The sequence below is a fragment of the Pseudophryne corroboree genome, chromosome 6 (assembly GCF_028390025.1).
Source record: "Pseudophryne corroboree isolate aPseCor3 chromosome 6, aPseCor3.hap2, whole genome shotgun sequence".
Taxonomy (NCBI): Eukaryota; Metazoa; Chordata; class Amphibia; order Anura; family Myobatrachidae; genus Pseudophryne; species Pseudophryne corroboree.
In genome coordinates this window covers 349,388,492-349,412,174 of record NC_086449.1, presented here as the reverse complement: position 1 = coordinate 349,412,174, position 23,683 = coordinate 349,388,492, and the positions used below count along the sequence as shown (strand labels likewise).

Here is a 23,683-nt window from a genome sequence, read left to right as displayed (position 1 = left end):
AGCGCCTTGTCCACCCTAGGAGGTGTTTCCCAGCGCGCCCTAACCTCTGGCGGGAAAGGGTATAAAGCCAATAACTTCTTTGAAATTAGCATCTTTTTATCGGGGGCAACCCACGCTTCATCACATACATCATTTAGTTCTTCTGATTCAGGAAAAACTATAGGTAGTTTTTTCACACCCCACATAATACCCTGTTTAGTGGTACCTGTAGTATCAGCTAAATGTAACGCCTCCTTCATTGCCAAAATCATATAACGTGTGGCCCTACTGGAAAATACGGTTGATTCGTCACCGTCGCCACTGGAATCAGTGCCTGTGTCTGGGTCTGTGTCGACCGACTGAGGCAAAGGGCGTTTTACAGCCCCTGACGGTGTTTGAGGCGCCTGGACAGGCACTAACTGATTGTCCGGCCGTCTCATGTCGTCAAACGACTGCTTTAGCGTGTTGACACTATCTTGTAATTCCATAAATAAAGGCATCCATTCTGGTGTCGACCCCCTAGGAGGTGACATCCCCATATTTGGCAATTGCTCCGCCTCCACACCAATATCGTCCTCATACATGTCGACACACACGTACCGACACACAGCAGACACACAGGGAATGCTCTTAACGAAGACAGGACCCCACTAGCCCTTTGGGGAGACAGAGGGAGAGTTTGCCAGCACACACCAAAAGCGCTATATATGACAGGGATAGCCTTATAATAAGTGCTCCCTGTATAGCTGCTTTTATAATATAATTTTTGCCACTATTTTGCCCCCCCTCTCTTGTTTTACCCTGTTTCTGTAGTGCAGTGCAGGGGAGAGACCTGGGAGCCGTCCTGACCAGCGGAGCTGTGTAAGGAAAATGGCGCTGTGTGCTGAGGAGATAGGCCCCGCCCCTTTTTCGGCGGGCTCGTCTCCCGCTCTTTAGTGTATTCTGGCAGGGGTTAAATATCTCCATATAGCCCCCGGAGGCTATATGTGAGGTATTTTTTAGCCAAATAGGTTTTCATTTGCCTCCCAGGGCGCTCCCCTCCCAGCGCCCTGCACCCTCAGTGACTGCCGTGTGAAGTGTGCTGAGAGGAAAATGGCGCACAGCTGCAGTGCTGTGCGCTACCTTTAGAAGACTGAGGAGTCTTCTGCCGCCGATTCTGGACCTCTTCATGTTTCAGCATCTGCAAGGGGGCCGGCGGCGAGGCTCCGGTGACCATCCAGGCTGTACCTGTGATCGTCCCTCTGGAGCTGATGTCCAGTAGCCAAGAAGCCAATCCATCCTGCACGCAGGTGAGTTCACTTCTTCTCCCCTAAGTCCCTCGTTGCAGTGATCCTGTTGCCAGCAGGACTCACTGTAAAATAAAAAACCTAAGCTAAACTTTCTCTAAGCAGCTCTTTAGGAGAGCCACCTAGATTGCACCCTTCTCGGCCGGGCACAAAAATCTAACTGAGGCTTGGAGGAGGGTCATAGGGGGAGGAGCCAGTGCACACCACCTGATCGGAAAGCTTTACTTTTTGTGCCCTGTCTCCTGCGGAGCCGCTATTCCCCATGGTCCTTTCAGGAACCCCAGCATCCACTAGGACGATAGAGAAAAATACAAGTCTCAATCATATATAACATTGTCGTTTTATCATTATTGTATCAGAAGATTAATAAAAATGAAAAGACATTAAAAGATTTAATGACATTTGTATGGGAAACGTGGATTTCAAATTATAAACAGTACTACAGCCAAACATAACCTATATATCCACGGGACCTAAAAGAAATAGCAAGAAATAACTGTTGCATACTCCCTTATAGTTTATATAATGTACTAATCTGTGTGCATATCAAGCTCTTTTAAATATGCAAGTTGTTCTTATATTTCTCTATATGCCGATGTCCGCAGAGATGCACAAATTATACATATTCTGTTCACATTATACATGGAAATATTTACCTATTTTATAATATGTTTTAATGCTACATTATATTTTTCTATATTGATTATCTCCGGCTCATGTTATATTCTGTATGATGATTCTGTTCAAGTGGTTAAAAACAGTAAATTAACACTATATTCTGTGTGTGTAATTGCGGGTCTATCTGCATCCGAAATGCCACGTTAGTGTGTTCCATGAAAACACTGTAGCAGAGCATTTTGTATGCAAACACAGTCGCAGTCACACACAGAATATAGGCATGCTGCATATCATTGTAATCAGCACAAGCTGCTCGTGCGTTCTATTACATGACTGTGTATAAGAAACATTATTGTGGGGAAAAAAAATGCAAAAAAAGATGCTCGGCACTACCAAGTCACACGGCACTTACGCATTATGTGTAGTGTGACTTGTAGCGTACGGAGCAGAGATATAAGAGGACACATCTGTATATTGTAATCACTTTACTCTTATGTCTAGTTATAACTAGTTACCCTATTCCTGCCTGAGTGCATCAGCTGTACGTGGCTGCAGCACCAACTGATTTCCCCAAAGGATGAGCCAGTGTGCTGTGGAACTTCTGGTTTCATTACCTGCAGTTAGCATGACAGAGGGGTTACAGTTGTTGGTACAGCTGATGACAGCAGTTGTAAGGACACAGCCATGCGACAACAGATATTCTGAGTTTCCATAAGTCACAGCAACCTCTGTTTTCTGTTTTTCTGCTGGAATTTGGAATCCTCTCAAACCCACCTGAAAAGACATATAAACTTAAGAAAATTAGCCTGTAACCTCCTTGTTTTCCAAGTGATTCACCAGGAATGCAAATCATTACCCAACACAGTAGAAATAATTTATACTAAAAATGTACTGCACTGAGCTCAGATTACTCTGCTTAAGTCTATACTACATAATCATTGTACGAGTTCTAATAGTATATACAGATACACCACCGATTTTCCGGCATCCTCGGTTCCAGTGCCGGATTATCGATTTTGCCAGATTAACGGTAAAGTTTTCTACTCATTTTGCACCTTAAGAGCATTTCTAAAGCAATAAATAATAGGATTTTAATTACCTACCGGTAAATCCTTTTCTCGTAGTCCGTAGAGGATGCTGGGGTCCATATTAGTACCATGGGGTATAGACTGGTCCACCAGGAGCCACTGGCACTTTAAGAGTTTATTGTGGGCTGGCTCCTCCCTCAAGAGTTTACCGGTAGGTAATTAAAATCCTATTTTCTCTTACGTCCTAGAGGATGCTGGGGTCCATATTAGTACCATGGGGATGTACCAAAGCTCCCAGAACGGGAGGGAGAGCGCGGAGGCTCCTGCAGAACTGATTGACCAAACTTTAGGTCCTCCGAGGCCAAAGTATCGAACTTGTAGAATTTAGCAAACGTGTTTGACCAAGACCAAGTAGCTGCTCGGCAAAGCTGTAAAGCCGAAACACCCCGGGCAGCCGTCCAGGAAGAACCCACCTTACGAGTAGAGTGGGCCTTAACAGATCTTGGACACGGCTAGTGAATCTGATCCAGCGAGAGATCGTCTGCTTAGAAGGACACCCAATTTTCTTGGGATCATACAGGACAAACAGAGTCAGATTTTCTGTGACGAGCAGTCCTCTGCACATAGGATTTTCAGAGCCCTTACAACATCCAAGGACTTTGAAGTAATTGAGGAGACAGTAGATACTGGCACCACAAGAGGTTGGTTGATATGAAAAGCAGACACAACCTTTGGAAGGAACTGCTGACGCGTCCTGAGTTCAGCTCTATCTTCATGGAAGATCAAATAGGGACTTTTGCAAGACAAAACCCCCAACTCCGACACACGTCAACAAAGTGACAGCCGTCCATGTGAGAAACTTGGCCTAAACCTCCAGTAGAGGCTCAAACCAATCTGATTGGAGGAACTGCAACACCACGTTAAGATCCCGGGGTGCTGTAGGCAGCACAAAGGGAGGCTGGATGTGCAGAACCCCTTTCAAAAAAGTCTGAACCTCAGGGAAGGCAGCCAATTGTTTCTGGAAGAAATGGATAAGGCTGAAATCTGGACCTTTACGGATCCCAACCTCAGGCCCATATCCACACCTGCCTGCAGGAAGAGGAGAAACCGTCCCAGTTGAAACTCCACCGTAGGAAACTTCTTGGATTCACACCAAGATACATACTTTTTCCAAATGCGATGGTAATGTTTACATGTTACTTCTTTCCTAGTCTGTATCAGGGTAGGAATGACTTTGTTCGGAATGCCCTTCCAAACTAAATATCTGGCGTTCAACCTCCATGCCATCAAACGAAGCCGCGGTAAGACTTGATAAGCTAACGGCCCCTGTTGTAACAGGTCCTCCCGAAGTAGATCCAGAAGATCCGAGTACCAAGCCCGTCTTGGCCAGTCTGGAGCAATGAGGATTGCCTGAACTCTTGTTCTCCTTATGAGCTTTAAAATCCTTGGGAAGAGTGGAAGTGGAGGAAACACGTACACCGACTGGAACACCCACGGAGACACCAGAGCATCCACCGCCACTGCTTGCGGGTCTCTCGACCTGGAACAAAACCTCTGAAGCTTCTTGTTGAGGCGGGAGGCCATCATGTCTATTTGAGGAACCCCCAAAAAATTTGTCACCTCCGTGAACACCTCTGGATGGAGGCCCCACTCTCCTGGATGGAGATCGTGTCTGCTGAGGAAGTCCACTTCCAAGTTGTGCACTCCCGGAATGAAGATTGCTTAAAGCGCCAACACGTGTTTTTCTGCCCAGAGGATGACTCTTGTTACCTCTGACATTGCAGCTCTGCTCTTCATTCCGCCCTGTCAGTTTATGTAGGCCACCGTCGTTACATTGTCCGACTGCACTTGAATGGATCGATCTCGCAGAAGATGAGCCGCTTGGAGAAGACAGTTGTGGACGGCTCTTGGTTCCAGAATGTTTTTTGGAAGACTGGATTCCAGGCTTCCTTGGAAGGTTTCCCCTTGAGTGGCTGCATCCCAACCCCGGAGACTTGCATTCATGGTTAGAAGGATCCAGTCATGAATACCGAATCTGCGGCCCTCCAGAAGGTGAGGCATTTGTAGCCACCAGAGGAGTGAAATCCTTGCTTTCGGCGACAAACGTATCCTAAGGTGCATGTGTAGGTGAAATCCCGACCACTTGTCTAAGAGATCCAGTTGGAAGTACAGAGCATGAAATCTTCCGTACTGTAGAGCCTCGTAGGAGGCAACCATTTTCCCCAGAAGGCGAATGCACTGATGAACAGATACCCGGGCTGGTTTCAGGACACCCCGGATCATTGTTTGAATCACCAATGCTTTCTCCTCTGGTAGAAACACCCTCTGCACCTCCGTGTCGAGGATCATCCCCAGAAAAGACAATCTCCTTGTCGGCTCCAAATGTGACTTTGGAAGGTTCAGAACTAACCGTGTTTCCTGAGCAGATGAGTCATGAGAGCAATGGACTGCAACAACGTCTCCCTGGAGGATGCCTTTATCAGCAGATCGTCCAGATATGGAATTATGTTGACCCCCTGTCTGCGGAGGAGAACCATCATCTCTGCCATCACCTTGGTGAACACCCTCGGTGCTGTGGAGAGGCCGAATGGCAGTGCCTGAAATTGATAGTGACTGTCTAACAGTGCAAATCTGAGATAAGCCTGGTGCGGCGGCCAAATCGGAATGTGGAGGTACGCATCCTTGATATCCAGGGATACCAGAAACTCTCCCTCCTCCAGACCGGAGAGACTCCATTTTGATTTGAACACCCTCAGATAAGGGTTCAACAATTTCAAGTTCAAAATTGGTTTGACCCAACCATCCGGTTTCAGTACCACGAAAAGGTTTGAATAATAACCCTTGTTTTGCATATGAGGTGGAACTGGGATATAGACCTGTGACTTATCCAATTTTTGGATGGCTTCCTGCAGGATAGCCCTGTCTGTCAGCAAAGCTGGCAAGCCTGATTTGAAGAATCGGTGAGGCGGGAGTTCTTGAAACTCCAGTCTGGGACACAATATCCTGTACCCAGGGATCCAGGCCGGACGACACCCAGACGTGGCTGAAACGTCTGAGCCTCGCACCCACCAGCCCGTCCTCCAGGCTGAGCGGTCCGTCATGCTGAGGATTTTGTGGAACCAGAAGCAGGTTTCTGGTCCTGGGAACCTGCGGGTGCAGGCTTTTTGGATGTTGCGCGACCACCTCTAAAGAAAGTGGTAGGAGGCTTGGACTTTTTGTCTTAGTGGTCCGAAAGGACTGCGATGCAGATGAAGAAAATGGTTTCTATGTAGAAGGCGTAGCAGAGGGAAGAAAAGGTGACTTACCCGCGGTTGCTGTAGAAATCCACGCATCCAATGCTTCCCCAAATAGAGCCTGACCTGTGTAGGGTAGGTTCTCCACACTTCTCCTGGATTCCGCGTCTGCAGACCATTGGCGTAGCCAGAGTCCCCTGCGAGCGGAGACCGACATGGAAGATATCCATGCAGTGAGCGTACCCAGGTCCTTCATGGATTCCACCATGAACCCCGCAGAATCCTGTATGTTACGTAAAAATAATTCAATGTCACTTCTATCCATTGTATCCAAATCCTCTAGTAATGTGCCTGACCACTTTACTATGGCTTTAGAAATCCATGCACAGGCAATAGTGGGCATTAACGCCACTCCTGAAGCAGTGTATATGGATTTGAGCGTAGTGTCAATCTTACGATCAGCCGGTTCTTTTAACGCGGTAGACCCAGGGACAGGTAAAACAGATGCGTTAACTATGGGGGTTTTTTCCCATTTTTTCCTATCCTCCTCAGGGAAGGGAAAAGCAACCAGAACCCTTTTTGGGATCTGGAATTTTTTCTCAGGATTCTCCCAGGATTTCTCAAATATAGTGTTTAATTCTTTAGACGCAGGGAAGGTTAGCGAGGTTTTCTTAATGTTAGTAAAGTAAGCCTCCTCAACCTGCACAGGTGGCGTGTCAGTAATGTTTAACACATCTCTAATGGCCTCAATCATAAGCTGCACCTGCTTTGCAAGGGATGCCGCCCCCCTCAGCACGACCCCATCACCGTCTGCTGTATCAGAGTCTGTATCCGTGTCATCTTGCATAATCTGGGCAAGTGCACGTTTCTATGGGAACATGCTAGGGGATGTTGAAGGAATAGGAACAGAACCTGACCAAACTGCCATACATTTCTTTAACACCTGAGTTTCAGTCTCAGTATGAGCTACGCCCCCCCCCTTCTTCAACCCCCTGGTACCGCACAGGATAGCTGGAGTTGCGTGGAGGGACAGCTCTCCCTGTAGGCAGTAAAATGGCGCTGAACGCTGCTGGGTCCGCTTTGAGGAGAAGCTCCCCTGAACATGGCACTGCTCTCCCCCCCCCCCCCCCCGTAAGTCCCATGAAGCAAGCCTCCCTGTGCCTAACTCTAATAAAAACAAGAAAACTAGAAAAACTCCTATGGAGCACCCCTAGCTGTGACCGGCTCCTCCGGGCACATTATCTAAACTGAGTCTAGTAGGAGGGGCATAGAGGGAGGAGCCAGCCCACACTATTAAACTCTTAAAGTGCCAATGGCTCCTGGTGGACACGTCTATACCCATGGTACTAATATGGACCCCAGCATCCTCTAGGATGTAAGAGAAAGTAAAATATATGCTGCAGAGGACACCATAACAGCCCCACCGATGCTTGCTGTGTCGCCTGCAGTGTCCTCAGAAGCTGTCCTCACTGACACTTTCTCATGCTGTGTTCTGCCCATGTGCAATACTTGCTGTGATCTTGGACGCCATAACAGCCTCACTGATGCTGAAGATTGGAGTCAACAAATATTATAAAATGTATCAATGCTTATGGTCACATCTTACCTCTTTCTGTCTGGTAAAGTCTTGTTTCCAAGGAAGTTAGTCTGGCATGCAAAGCAAGTGGGTTTGTGGCCTCAAGAGTTCTTGGCTCAGCTTTAGCTGCCTATACATCAAAAAATGTATCTTCCATTCTGGCTGGTTGGAATTAAAATCTGGTAATGGATGGGAGCAAATGACATGGATGGGAGCAAATGACAGTTGACCATTTCAAATGGTCAACTGTCATTTGCTACCATCCATTACCAGATTTCCGTTCCAACCAGCTAGATTGGAAGATAAATCTTTAGGTGTATGGTGGGCACCTTAAGATTCTTAAGTTATTATAAACTATGTTACAAAACTGTCCCTTGATTCACTGGCTACATTATGAACAAATATGATCCACTGATGCCAAATCCTTTTGCGATAGTGCAAGTTAACTAGTTTGTCCAGCAGCGAACAACCTATTAAAGATTGTTCCTCCAGCATACTATGTACTGCTGAACTGGTGGTTTTGTTTGGCACAGCAGCCTCACCAACTCTGTCATCTTTTTTATACTCTTCTGAAAAGGGCACCTAGTATCCTCATTCCATAAAAACTTGTACGTGTTGGCTACATTGTGTAAATGTAATTCATATCATTGACGCAATATTCCATGTGTATAATTGATATATATCCAATACACACATTTGTGTTTCTTTTATGCAAGTCAAAATTTTTACGCAAAGAACTTATCTATTGTGGAACCTACAATAAGTCTACAAGGAAAACGAGACAAACTTAATGCCATATAATACTTTAACCTTTATTTTAATCAAGCTGGGTTACTTTCAATTGTGACATTTTCACAATTTACATACAATATGCAACTGTGGCTATTATACAACAGTCTTACTACTTCAATGCAGAGTACAAAGCATATTTTAATTGGAGAGATCACCAGAAAAGAAACCATTTGTAGATTTTAACTTGTTTTTAACCTTTTTTATTTAATTCACACTCACCTTATTCTCATCTGCTTTTCTCCTTTCTTAGGAGCCAGTACAAACTCGCACCTACTCGCTGAGAGTTTGATACGAGTTTGTACCGCAACTCGCACTATGTAATAGCCTGCGAGTTGGAGAGTTCAAGGCTATCAGAAATGTGAGTGTATGAGTGTTTAATTGCGGGTAAACTCAAACCTAGTAATGCGTTACATTAGAATGTGCAAGTTTGACAGAAGCACGCAGCGAGATCCGTGCAGGTTTCTGTGTGCAAAAGTAATTAAATTATTAAATATAAAAAAATTAAAAAAAGAAAAGATGCGGGAAACTCCCCAAAAGCATAACCAGAAGCGGGCTCTTTGAGCCGGCCCTGGTTTGACCCTCTATGAGCCAGCCCACACACAGTCAATCAGCGGCCTGTTCCTATGGTAGTGGCCGGTTGGCTGGGGGCATTTGCTGAGAGGAGCTATATGTGTATACACATTAAGCACCCCCAGGTGCGGCTTGTTCGGGATTTTTTTTATTTTATTTTTAATGCTACTGGACAACGGGACCAATCTTTTCCAAGGGGTAGGGGAGTATGCATTTGTAGCTCTCCAAGTAACAGCATGCAGGGGAGGCTTGCTGGGACCTGTAGTCTTTCTGTAAAAGACAATATTTTTCTCACTTTAATGGAAATGCTATCAACTCAGCACCCACCAGCAAGGGGTGCCGGAGAGAACCCTAGGCATCTGCCAAGGCCTTGGGTGCCCTGGAGAGGGGGGAACCCAGGAAATCCCAGCCTGTGCTGACTAGTTAGGGGGAATAAATGCTTTGGCTGGAGGACTCAGTCAAATGTGTCCCTTGGCTATGGCAATATCCCCCTGCTAGTGGAGTCCAGTGCTGATTCAAAAAATAGGGGGGACCCCTATTTAACGTATTTTTAGAACCAGGGCCGGCCCCAAGAGCCCGATGCTGGGTTTTTTTAAATGCAGGGGAACCCTACGCATTTTTTTCCCTGTATTTCTTAAACCAGGGTTTTTGGTATTTAATTACTTTTACAGTAAGCCTGCACGGATTTTGGTGATCTGTCAAACTCGCCCATCTGAAACAGGTCTTTTTTTCACAAGTTTTTTTTTTTTTTACTAGTTTTGTGTGAGTTTACCACTCGCACAATGTGGATCATTCAGAGTTGATCGCTCGCTGCCGATTTTTGCAGCGCAGCGATCAGGTAAAAAAACGGCAAAACTGCGCATGTGTATGCACCGTGATGTGCAGGCGTGTCGTACTGGTTCAAAGAGGATCGGTGCTGGGCGATGGGTTTAGCGAAGATTCCATTCGTACAGCCGAAGGCATGGTGACTGACATAAAGAGGGCGTTTATGGGATGTAAACTGACCGTTTTCTGGGAGTGTTTGGGAAAACGCAGGCGTGTCCAGGCGTTTGCTGAGCGGGTGTCCGACGTCAATTCCTGCACCAAAAAGACTGAAGTGATCGCAAGGGCCGAGTAAGTCCAGAGCTACTCTGAAACTGCACAAAATGTTTTTGCTGCGCTCGGCTGCAAAGGCGTTCGCACACTTGCAAAGCGAAAACACACTCCCCTGTGGGCGGCGACTATGCGTTTGCACGACTGCTAAAAGTAGCTAGCGAGTGAACAACTCAGAATGACCCCCAATATTACACTGTGCTAATCCTTTTTCTGATGGTGCAAGTTAACTAGTTTGTCCAGCAGCAAACAACCTATTAAGAATGAGGAAATAATAAGAATTTACTTACCGATAATTCTATTTCTCGGAGTCCGTAGTGGATGCTGGGGTTCCTGAAAGGACCATGGGGAATAGCGGCTCCGCAGGAGACAGGGCACAAAAAGTAAAGCTTTTCCAGATCAGGTGGTGTGCACTGGCTCCTCCCCCTATGACCCTCCTCCAGACTCCAGTTAGGTACTGTGCCCGGACGAGCGTACACAATAAGGGAGGATTTTGAATCCCGGGTAAGACTCATACCAGCCACACCAATCACACCGTACAACTTGTGATCTAAACCCAGTTAACAGTATGATAACAGAAGAGCCTCTGAAAGATGGCTCCCTAAACAATAACCCGAATTAGTTAGCAATAACTATGTACAAGTATTGCAGATAATCCGCACTTGGGATGGGCGCCCAGCATCCACTACGGACTCCGAGAAATAGAATTATCGGTAAGTAAATTCTTATTTTCTCTATCGTCCTAGTGGATGCTGGGGTTCCTGAAAGGACCATGGGGATTATACCAAAGCTCCCAAACGGGCGGGAGAGTGCGGATGACTCTGCAGCACCGAATGAGAGAACTCCAGGTCCTCCTTTGCCAGGGTATCAAATTTGTAGAATTTTACAAACGTGTTCTCCCCTGACCACGTAGCTGCTCGGCAGAGTTGTAATGCCGAGACCCCTCGGGCAGCCGCCCAAGATGAGCCCACCTTCCTTGTGGAATGGGCCTTAACAGATTTAGGCTGTGGCAGGCCTGCCACAGAATGTGCAAGTTGAATTGTGTTACAAATCCAACGAGCAATCGACTGCTTAGAAGCAGGCGCACCCAACTTGTTGGGTGCATACAGTATAAACAGCGAGTCAGATTTTCTGACTCCAGCCGTCCTTGAAATGTATATTTTTAAAGCTCTGACAACGTCCAACAACTTGGAGTCCTCCAAGTCGCTTGTAGCCGCAGGCACTACAATAGGCTGGTTCAGGTGAAACGCTGATACCACCTTAGGGAGAAAATGCGGACGCGTCCGCAGCTCTGCCCTATCCGAATGGAAAATTAAATAAGGGCTTTTATAAGATAAAGCCGCCAGTTCAGATACTCTCCTGGCGGACGCCAGGGCCAGTAACATAGTCACTTTCCATGTGAGATATTTCAAATCCACATTTTTTAGTGGTTCAAACCAATGGGATTTGAGGAAATCTAAAACTACATTTAGATCCCACGGTGCCACCGGAGGCACCACAGGAGGCTGTATATGCAGTACTCCTTTGACAAAAGTCTGGACCTCAGGAACTGAGGCCAATTCTTTTTGGAAGAATATTGACAGGGCCGAAATTTGAACCTTAATAGATCCCAATTTGAGACCCATAGACAATCCTGATTGCAGGAAATGTAGGAAACGACCCAGTTGAAATTCCTCCGTCGGAGCACTCCGATCCTCGCACCACGCAACATATTTCCGCCAAATGCGGTGATAATGCTTCGCGGTGACTTCCTTTCTTGCCTTAATCAAGGTAGGAATGACTTCTTCTGGAATGCCTTTTCCTTTTAGGATCTGGCGTTCAACCGCCATGCCGTCAAACGCAGCCGCGGTAAGTCTTGGAATAGACACGGTCCCTGCTGAAGCAGGTCCTGTCTTAGAGGTAGAGGCCACGGATCGTCCGTGACCATCTCTTGAAGTTCCGGGTACCAAGACCTTCTTGGCCAATCCGGAGCCACTAGTATCGTTCTTACTCCGCTTTGCCGTATGATTCTCAATACCTTTGGTATGAGAGGCAGAGGAGGAAACACATACACCGACTGGTACACCCAAGGTGTTACCAGCGCGTCCACAGCTATTGCCTGCGGATCTCTTGACCTGGCGCAATACCTGTCCAGTTTTTTGTTGAGGCGAGACGCCATCATGTCCACCATTGGTCTTTCCCAACGGTTTATTAGCATGTGGAAAACTTCTGGATGAAGTCCCCACTCTCCCGGGTGAAGATCGTGTCTGCTGAGGAAGTCTGCTTCCCAGTTGTCCACTCCCGGGATGAACACTGCTGACAGTGCTATCACGTGATTCTCCGCCTAGCGAAGGATCCTGGCAGCTTCTGCCATTGCACTCCTGCTTCTTGTGCCGCCCTGTCTGTTTACATGGGCGACTGCCGTGATGTTGTCCGACTGGATCAACACCGGTCTTCCTTGAAGCAGAGGTTCCGCCTGGCTTAGAGCATTGTAGATTGCTCTTAGTTCCAGAATGTTTATGTGAAGAGACTTTTCCAGGCTCGACCACACTCCCTGGAAGTTTCTTCCTTGTGTGACTGCTCCCCAGCCTCTCAGGCTGGCGTCCGTGGTCACCAGGATCCAATCCTGTATGCCGAATCTGCGGCCCTCCAATAGATGAGCCCTCTGCAACCACCACAGAAGAGATACCCTTGTCCTTGGAGACAGGGTTATCCGCAGGTGCATCTGAAGATGCGTGCATTGATGTACAGACACCTTTCCTGGTTTTAGGAGATTCCTGACCAGGTCGGATAACTCCTTGGCTTTTTCCTCGGGAAGAAAAACCTTTTTCTGAACCGTGTCCAGAATCATCCCTAGGAACAGCAGACGAGTTGTCGGCATTAATTTGGATTTTGGAATATTCAGAATCCATCCGTGCTGCTTTAGCACCTCTTGAGATATTGCTAATCCCATCTCTAGCTGTTCTCTGGACCTTGCCCTTATTAGGAGATCGTCCAAGTATGGGATAATTAATACGCCTTTTCTTCGAAGAAGAATCATCATCTCGGCCATTACCTTTGTAAAGACCCGAGGTGCCGTGGACAAACCAAACGGCAGCGTCTGAAACTGATAGTGACAGTTTTGTACAACGAACCTGAGGTACCCCTGGTGTGAGGGGTAAACTGGAACGTGGAGATACGCATCCTTGATGTCCAAGGATACCATAAAGTCCCCTTCTTCCAGGTTCGCTATCACTGCTCTGAGTGACTCCATCTTGAACTTGAACTTCTTTATGTACAGGTTCAAGGACTTCAGATTTAGAATAGGCCTTACCGAGCCATCCGGCTTCGGTACCACAAATAGAGTGGAATAATACCCCTTCCCTTGTTGTAGAAGAGGTACCTTGACTATCACCTGCTGAGAGTACAGCTTGTGAATGGCTTCCAAAACCGTCTCCCTTTCGGAAGGGAACGTTGGTAAAGCAGACTTCAGGAAACGGCGAGGTGGATCTGTCTCTAATTCCAACCTGTACCCCTGAGATATTATCTGCAGGATCCAGGGAACTACCTGCGAGTGAGCCCACTGCGCGCTGTAATTTTTGAGACGACCTCCCACCGTCCCCGAGTCCGCTTGAGAAGCCCCAGCGTCATGCTGAGGCTTTTGTAGAAGCCGGGGAGGGCTTCTGTTCCTGGGAAGGAGCTGCCTGTTGCTGTTTCTTCCCTCGACCTCTGCCTCGTGGCAGATATGAATAGCCCTTTGCTCTCTTATTTTTAAAGGAACGAAAGGGCTGCGGTTGAAAAGTCGGTGCCTTTTTCTGTTGGGGAGTGACTTGAGGTAGAAAGGTGGATTTCCCGGCTGTAGCCGTGGCCACCAAATCTGATAGACCGACTCCAAATAACTCCTCCCCTTTATACGGCAAAACTTCCATATGCCGTTTTGAATCCGCATCGCCTGTCCACTGTCGCGTCCATAAAGCTCTTCTGGCCGAAATGGACATAGCACTTACCCGTGATGCCAGTGTGCAGATATCCCTCTGTGCATCACGCATATAAAGAAATGCATCCTTTATTTGTTCTAACGACAGTAAAATATTGTCCCTGTCCAGGGTATCAATATTTTCAATCAGGGACTCTGACCAAACTACCCCAGCACTGCACATCCAGGCAGTCGCTATAGCTGGTCGTAGTATAACACCTGCATGTGTGTATATACTTTTTTGGATATTTTCCATCCTCCTATCTGATGGATCTTTAAGTGCGGCCGTCTCAGGAGAAGGTAACACCACTTGTTTTGATAAGCGTGTTAGCGCCTTGTCCACCCTAGGAGGTGTTTCCCAGCGCTCCCTAACCTCTGGCGGGAAAGGGTATAATGCCAATAATTTCTTTGAAATTATCAGCTTTTTATCAGGGGCAACCCACGCTTCATCACACACGTCATTTAATTCTTCTGATTCAGGAAAAACTATAGGTAGTTTTTTCACACCCCACATAATACCCTGTTTAGTGGTACCTGTAGTATCCGCTAAATGTAACGCCTCCTTCATTGCCAAAATCATATAACGTGTGGCCCTACTGGAAAATACGGTTGATTCGTCACCACTGGAATCAGTGCCTGTGTCTGGGTCTGTGTCGACCGACTGAGGCAAAGGGCGTTTTACAGCCCCTGACGGTGTTTGAGGCACCTGGACAGGCACTAATTGATTGTCCGGCCGCCTCATGTCGTCAAACGACTGCTTTAGCGTGTTGACACTATCCCGTAATTCCATAAATAAAGGCATCCATTCTGGTGTCGACCCCCTAGGAGGTGACATCCCCATATTTGGCAATTGCTCCGCCTCCACACCAATATCGTCCTCATACATGTCGACACACACGTACCGACACACAGCAGACACACAGGGAATGCTCTAAACGAAGACAGGACCCACTAGCCCTTTGGGGAGACAGAGGGAGAGTCTGCCAGCACACACCAAAAAACGCTATATATGACAGGGATAGCCTTATAATAAGTGCTCCCTTATAGCTGCTTTATATATATCAAGATATTGCCATTAAATTTGCCCCCCCTCTCTGTTTTACCCTGTTTCTGTAGTGCAGTGCAGGGGAGAGACCTGGGAGCCGTCCTGACCAGCGGAGCTGTGAGAGGAAATGGCGCCGTGTGCTGAGGAGATAGGCCCCGCCCCTTTTTCGGCGGGCTCGTCTCCCGCTATTTTGTGAATACAGGCAGGGGTTAAATATCTCCATATAGCCTCTGGGGGCTATATGTGAGGTATTTTTAGCCTTTATATATGTTTACATTTGCCTCCCAGGGCGCCCCCCCCCAGCGCCCTGCACCCTCAGTGACTGCGTGTGAAGTGTGCTGAGAAGAAAATGGCGCACAGCTGCAGTGCTGTGCGCTACCTTTAGAAGACTGCAGGAGTCTTCAGCCGCCGATTCTGGACCTCTTCTTACTTCAGCATCTGCAAGGGGGCCGGCGGCGCGGCTCCGGTGACCATCCAGGCTGTACCTGTGATCGTCCCTCTGGAGCTGATGTCCAGTAGCCAAGAAGCCAATCCATCCTGCACGCAGGTGAGTTCACTTCTTCTTCTTCTCACAGTCAGTGAAAGTCTCCAGGGTCCAGCGGCACCATTAATGCTTAAGTGAAACGCCCAACGTTCTGTAAAAGCTGACCTGAATTGGCAGAGCCAGCACACCATTTTACAAGATTATTAGTTAGCTTTTCCCCTACCTTTTCACTTAGGCATGCTTCAAAATCCTTCTTCATATCAGTTACAGATACCCGATCTTGAGGCCTCTTAGGGCCACTCACATATGGGACAATGGTGTTCAAGTTAATTTCTAAGACCTTTATAAAGAGAAAAGGACATTACAAAACCACATAAAAACAGCAATGAATGATTGGCATGATGTGGCAACAGCATATGGGTATTTCTTCATCTGGTGACAGCACAAGCCATCAATCTGTATTTCTTGGTATACTTAATATTCTAGCTAGATGTATAGATTCATCTCAATCCCTGTCCCAGTGGAGCTCACCTCACTCCCTGCCCCAGGTCTCCTCCTTACCTGTTGCTTCACTTAAGCAGAGCAGCTGTTAATGGATGCCTTGCCAGATAGGGCATGCCCAGCAGCTTGGGAAGCGCTGAGCATGCCCCAGTGTGGTAGAAAATAGGATTTTAATTACCTACTGGTAAATCCTTTTCTCGTAGTCCGTAGAGGATGCTGGGGTCCACAGTAGTACCATGGGGTATAGACGGGTCCACTAGGAGCTATTGGCACTTTAAGAGTTTGAGAGTGTGGACTGGCTCCTCCCTCTATGCCCTTCCTACCAGACTCAGTATAGAAACTGTGCCCGAGGAGACGGACAACTTTGAGAAAAGGATTTTACACAGATAGTGGCGAGATTCACACCAACTCACCCATACAAGGCAAACCAAGCTAACCAGCTTGAAACATCAGCAACGGCTGAACAAGATTACTTACCAAGTAACAAAACAGTACGTAACTAAGAACTAAGCAGTACTGAACTAAGTAACCACTGCAGGATCACGAAGTGCTGGGCGGGCGCCCAGCATCCTCTACAAACTATGAGAAAAGGATTTACCGGTAGGTAATTAAAGTCCTATTTTCTCTTACGTCCTAGAGGATGCTGGGGTCCACATTAGTGGGGATGTACCAAAGTTCCCAGAACTGGAGGGAGAGCTCGGAGGCTCCTGCAGAACTGATTGGCCTCTAAGGACCTGAAGTTTGGTCAAAGTACCGAACTTGTAGAACTTTGCAAACGTGTTCAACCCAGACCAAGTAGCCGCTCGGCAAAGCTGTAAAGCCGAGACACCCCGCGAGCTGCCCAGGAAGAATCCACCTTACGAGTAGAGTGGACCTTAACAGACGTAGGACACCGCAATCCTGCTGTAGAATACACATGCTGGATAGTGAACCTGATCCAGTGAGATATTGTCTGCTTAGAAGCAGGACACCCAGGTTTCTTGGGATCATACAGGACGAACAGAGAGTTCGATTTTCTGTGACGAGCAGTCCTCTTCACATAGATTTTCAGAGCCCTTACAACATCCAAGGACTTTGATGATATTGAGGAGTCAGTAGTCACTGGCACCACAATAGGTTGGTTGATATGAAATGCCGACACAACCTTTGGCAGAAACTGCTGACGTGTCCGGAGCTCAGCTCTATCTACATGGAAGATCAAGTAGGGGCTCTTACAAGATAAAGCCCCCAACTCCGACACACGTCTAGCAGAAGCTAAGGCCAACAAAGTGACAGCCTTCCACGTGAGAAACTTGACCTCAACCTCCGTCAGAGGTTCAAACCAATCTGATTGGATAAACTGTAACACCACGTTAAGATCCCAGGGCGCAGTAGGCGGCACAAAGGGAGGCTGGATGTGCAGAACCCCTTTCAGAAAAGTCTGTACCTCAGGAAGGGAAGCCAACTGTTTCTGGAAGAAAATGGATAGGGACGAAATTTGGACCTTTACGGATACCAACCTCAGGCCCATATCCACGGGTGTAGTATGGTATGCCGGCGGCCAAGCTCCCGGCGACCAGCATACCGGCGCCGGGAGCCTGACCGCCGGCATACAGACAGCGCGGCGAGCGCAAAGCAGCCCCTTGCGAGCTCGCTGCACTCGCCACGCTGCGGTTACAGTGGCGCACTACACGCACCACGTTATTTATTCTCCCTCCAGGGGGGTCGTGGACCCCCACGAGGGAGAATATCTGTCGGTATGCCGGGTGTCGGGATTCGGGCGCCGGTATACTGTGCGCCGGGATCCCGACATTCGGCATACTGAAGACCACCCCATATCCACACCTGCTTGCAGGAAGAGGAGAAACCGTCCCAGTTGAAACTCCACCATAGGAAACTTCTTGGACTCACACCAAGATACATATTTTTTCCAAATACGATGGTAATGTTTAGCCGTTACTCCTTTCCTAGCCTGTATCAGGGTAGGAATAACCTTGTTCGGAGAGCTAATATCGGGCGTTCAACCTCCATGCCGTCAAACATAGCCGCGGTAAGTCTTAATAAGCTGCAGCAGGTCCTCCCGAAGAGGAAGAGGCCTCTTCTAGCAGTAGATCCAGAAGATAAGCGTACCAAGCCCGTCTTGGCCAGTCCGGAGCAATGAGGATTGCCTGAACTCTTGTTCTCCTTATGAGTTTTAGAACTCTTGAAATGAGTGGAAGTGGAGGAAACACGTACATCGACCGGAACACCCACGAGGTCACTAGGGCGTCCACCGCCACGGCTTGCGGGTCCCTCGACCTGGAACAATACTGCCGAAGCTTCTTGTTGAGACGAGAGGCCATCATGTCTATTTGAGGTACACCCCAAAGATCTGTTACCTCCTTGAACACCTCCGGATGGAGTCCCCACTCTCCTGGATGGAGATCGTGTCTGCTGAGATAGTCCGCTTCCCAGTTGTCTACTCCCGGAATGAAGATTGCTGACAGCGCCAAAGTGTGTTTTTCTGCACAGAGGATGATTCTGGTTACCTCTGACATTGCAGCTCTGCTCTTCGTTCCGTCCTGTCGGTTTATGTAAGCTACTGTCGTTACATTGTCCGACTGCACTTGAATGGCCCGATCTCGCAGAAGATGGGCTGCTTGGAGAAGACCATTGTAGATGGCTCTTAGTTCCAGAATGTTTATTGGTAGTCCGGCTTCCAGACCTCACTACCTTCCTTGGAAGGTCTCCCCTTGAGTGACTGCGCCCCAGCCCCGGAGACTTGCATCTGTGGTTAGAAGGGTCCTGTCCTGAATCCCGAACCTGCGGCCCTCCAGAAGGTGAGGTAATCGCAGCCACCAGAGGAGAGAAATCCTGGCCTTTGGCGATACACATATTCTCTGGTGCATGTGTAGATGAGATCCCGACCACTTGTCCAAGAGATCCAGTTGGATGGGGCGACCATGAAACCTCCCATACTGCAGAGCCTCGTAAAAGAGGCCACCATCTTCCCAAGAAGGCGAATGCACGGATGAACTGACACCCGGGCTGGCTTCAGGACATCCCATACCATTATTTGCATCACCAACGCTTTCTCCACGGAAGAAACACCCTCTGCACTTCCGTGTCGAGGATCATTCCCAGAAAGGACAACCTCCTGGTCGGCTCCAAATGTGATTTTGGAAGATTCAGGATCCAACCGTGTTCCCTGAGTAGATGGGTCGTGAGAACAATGGACTGTAACAGCTTCTCCTTGGACGATGCCTTTATCAGCAGATCGTCCTGATATGGAATTATGTTCACCCCCTGTCTGCGGAGGAGAACCATCATCTCCACCATCACCTTGGTGAAGACACTCGGTGCTGTGGAGAGGCCGAATGGCAGTGCCTGAAACTGATAGTGACTGTCTAACAGTGCGAATTGGAGAAAAGCTTGATGCTGTGGCCAAATCCGAATGTGGAGGTACGCATCCTTGATATCCAGGGATACCAGGAATTCCCCCTCTTCCAGACCTGTTATCACTGCCCTCAGACTCCATTTTGAACTTGAACTCCCTCAGAAAGGGGTTTAGCGATTTTAAGTTCAGAATGGGCCTGACCGAACCATCCGGTTTCGGAACCACGAAAAGGTTTGAATAGTAACCTTTGTTTTGCAAATGGGGTGGAACTGGTACAATGACCTTTGACTCCACCAACTTCTGGATGGCTTCCTGTAGGATAGAAAACAAAGAAAAAGATGCTCTGCGCTCCAAGGATCACTTGTGGTTAATTGATTATGTGCAGTCTAGCAGGGTGAATAATTGACTCAATGCAGCTCATTTAGAAAACAAATGATTTTATCAGAAGGTTATTATATTGAATGTACAGCTAAAAAAGCAATTGATACATGAAACAGATTAAAAGAAACACAAGTAGCAACTTCTTAAATACACATGAGAAAGTAATATTGTGACTAGCTCAAAAGTGTGCTGGTTATAACAGCATGCTATAAAACTGAATGAAATTCAGACAAGATCAAAGCTCTCTAATTTAATGAAAAACACTGGCGTCCCAGTGTAACATAATATAATAAATCTCCACAATAATTATAATGTTATTTGTAGTATATATGCCGTGATAGTTACCACCGTGCTGGATCCTGAATTTTGCTGCAGGATCCTGTGTGCAGTTGCACGTGGTACATAAGATGAATTGATTATTACCTCCAATGATAATTGTGGAGCAAACCCGCTGATGTTCTAAATCTCTGTAGTAAAAGCCGTCAATGATGAACAGGATGATATAATGAAAAAGGCCTCACAGCAGAGGACGTAGACCGTTTATCCTGCGGTAATGGTGGATATCTGTATAGCCGCAATTAGCCGCTGCTGTCCTGGCCTCACAGTGGAGGTACGTGGATGTCCGGCTCACGGGAATCACGACGACAGTAGAAAGCTGTATGGCCGCAATTGGCCGACGCTGTCCTAACCTCTCAGCGGAGGTCTGTGAATATCCGGCACACGGAGATAACAGTGGCGGTGGATGACTGTATGGCCGCACTTGGCCGGCGCTGTCCCAGCCTTGCAGCGGGAGTCCGTGAATGTCCGGCTCACGGAGATGATTATCAGAGACAGCTGTGCCGTGAATAATTAGAGTGATCGTTCCTCACTATAGCAGTTTAGGCTGAAATGGATTTAACGGCTGTGGTGTAAATAAACAGCGAGATGCGGGAATTTTAAAATAGAGAGCTGATCCGTGCTGTAATGATGTTCATTTAGAAATGCTCAGTTGTAAGAAAGGGGCGTCAACGCGTTTCGTCTCCTAGCAACCGGAGACTTCCTGAAGACAAAATTTTCGTCTTGAGGAAGTCTCCGGTTGCTAGGAGATGAAACGCGTTGACGCCCCTTTCTTACAACTGAGCATTTCTGAATGAACATCATTACAGCACGGATCAGCTCTCTATTTTAAAATTCCCGCATCTTGCTGTTTATTTACACCACAGCCGTTAAATCCATTTCAGCCTAAACTGCTATAGTGAGGAATGATCACTCTAATTATTCACGGCACAGCTGTCTCTGATAATCATCTCCGTGAGCCGGACATTCACGGACTCCCGCTGCAAGGCTAGGACAGCGCCGGCCAAGTGCGGCCATACAGTCATCCACCGCCACTGTTATCTCCGTGTGCCGGATATTCACAGACCTCCGCTGAGAGGTTAGGACAGCGTCGGCCAATTACGGCCATACAGCTTTCTACTGTCGCTGTGATTCCCGTGAGCCGGACATCCACGTACCTCCGCTGTGAGGCCAGGACAGCACCGGCTAATTGCGGCTATACAGATATCCACCATTACCGCAGGATAAACGGTCTACGTCCTCTGCTGTGAGGCCTTTTTCATTATATCATCCTGTTCATCATTGACGGCTTTTACTACAGAGATTTAGAACATCAGCGGGTTTGCTCCACAATTATCATTAGAGGTAATAATCAATTCATCTTATGTACCACGTGCAACTGCACACAGGATCCTGCAGCAAAATTCAGGAACCAGCACGGTGGTAACTATCACGGCATATATACTACAAATAACATTATAATTATTGTGGAGATTTACTATATTATGTTACACTGGGACGCCAGTGTTTTTCATTAAATTAGAGCTTTGATCTTGTCTGAATTTCATTCAGTTTTATAGCATGCTGTTATAACCAGCACACTTTTGAGCTAGTCACAATATTACTTTCTCATGTGTATTTAAGAAGTTGCTACTTGTGTTTCTATTAATCTGTTTCATGTATCAATTGCTTTTTTAGCTGTACATTCAATATAATAACCTTCTGATAAAATAATTTGTTTTCTAAATGAGCTGCATTTAGTCAATTATTCACCCTGCTAGACGTGCAAGTGATCCTTGGAGCGCAGAGCATCTTTTTTCTTTGTTTTCTATCAAAATTCTATTTCAGTCTAACCAGCTGTTTTTGCTCAGCAGCACCATTGCTCACTATTTTTTTAACTTTTTTCCCATCTATTCGAATAAATTTATATAGCGCCAGGTTATGCAGTTTGAGATTATTCTCTAACTGTATTCACACAATTTCCTGTATGATAGCCCTGTCCGCCAGCAAAGCTGGCAAGCCTGATTTGAAGAATCGGTGAGGAGGGAGGTCTTGAAACTCCAGCCTGTACCCCCCTAGGACAATATCTTGCACCCAAGTATCCAGGCCGGACGACACCCAGTCGTGGCTGAAATGCCTGAGTCTCGCCCCAACCGGCCCCACCTCCAAGCCGCGCGTACCACCGCCATGCTGAGGACTTTGGTGTACCTGAAGCAGGCTTCTGTTCCTGGGAACCCGCAGCAGCAGGTTTCTTGGATTTTGGTCAACCTCCTCTAAAGAAGGTGTTTAGCAGCCCAAAAGGACTGAAATGCAGCTGAAGAAAAAGGTTTCTTCGTTACAGGTGCAGCTGTAGCCGTGGAAATCCACGCATCCAACGCTTCCCCAAAGAGAGCTTGACCTGTGTAGGGTAGGTGTCCAGACCTCTCCTGGATTCCGCGATGGCAGACCACTGGCGTAGCCAAAGTCCTCTACGAGCTGAGACAGACATGGAAGATATCCCTGCAGCGATGGAACCCAGGTCTTTCATGACCATAAATCCAGCAGAATCCTGAATGTTACATAAAAACAATTCCACGTCACTTTTATCCATTGTATCCAAATCTTCAAGTAACGTGCCTGACCACTTTACTATAGCTTTGGAAATCCATGCACAGGCAATAGTAAGACGTAGTATCGCCCCTGAAGCAGTGTACAGTATATGGATTTGAGCGTAGTGTCAATTTTTCGATCAGCCGTTTCTTTTAACGCGGTAGATTCTGGAACAGGTAAAACCAACTTCTTTGAGAGTCTGGATCCAGACGTGTCAACTATGGGTGGGTTTTTCCATTTTTTCCTATCCTCCTCAGGGAAAAGGAAAGCAACCAGAACCTTTCTAGGGATCAGAAATTTTTTCTCTGGGTTTTCCCAGGCTTTCTCAAATATAGCATTTAATTCCTTAGATGAAGGGAAGGTTAGCGAGGCTTTTTTATTGTCAGTGAATTAAGCCTCCTCAACCTGCTCAGGTGTTGTATCAGCAATATTAAACACATCTCTAATGGCCTCTGCAGCATATGACACAGAGTCCCTGGACAGAGCTTAATGGAGACCACAGACACTCCACACACAAACACACACAGGGAAGGGCAGACAGTGTTTCTCCCCTAAGAATGGCAAGAAAGACACAGAGATTGGAGCCAACCCACACACAGCGCTAATAGTTAGGGAGACCCCTAACCAGCGCTGACTGTGCACCTTAATAGGTTACACAGTCTGTACACAGCCGCCCCCCCCCCCCCCCCCCCTTCTACAAGCTCCTGGTACCGTAAAAGATAGCTGGAGTTGATTTGGAGGGACAACTCTCACTGACAGCGCTTCTACTGGGTCTGCTCTGAGGAGAAGCTCCACCCCCTTACATGGCGCTGTCTTCCCGCTCTTCTGAAGATTATACTGGCCTGAGGAATTGTGCTGGCAGCGATCCTGGGACCCTGACAGGCTTGGAGGTCAGTGTAGGGTGT

At 47.3% G+C, this 23,683-nt stretch overlaps 1 protein-coding gene across 5 annotated transcripts in view; it reads right to left on the bottom strand.

Moving 5' to 3' along the window:
• The window catches only part of IREB2 (iron responsive element binding protein 2), a 271,408-nt gene that overhangs the window by 87,851 nt on the left and 159,874 nt on the right, over positions 1-23,683 (bottom strand). For all 5 annotated transcript variants that reach the window (XM_063926565.1, XM_063926564.1, XM_063926562.1 and 2 more), the window contains 2 exons: positions 15,861-15,977; positions 2,498-2,657 (listed from right to left, as the gene is read on the bottom strand). In XM_063926565.1, coding sequence (XP_063782635.1) covers positions 2,498-2,657; positions 15,861-15,977 — 277 coding nt within the window. The remainder of the gene's footprint in view (positions 1-2,497; positions 2,658-15,860; positions 15,978-23,683) is intronic.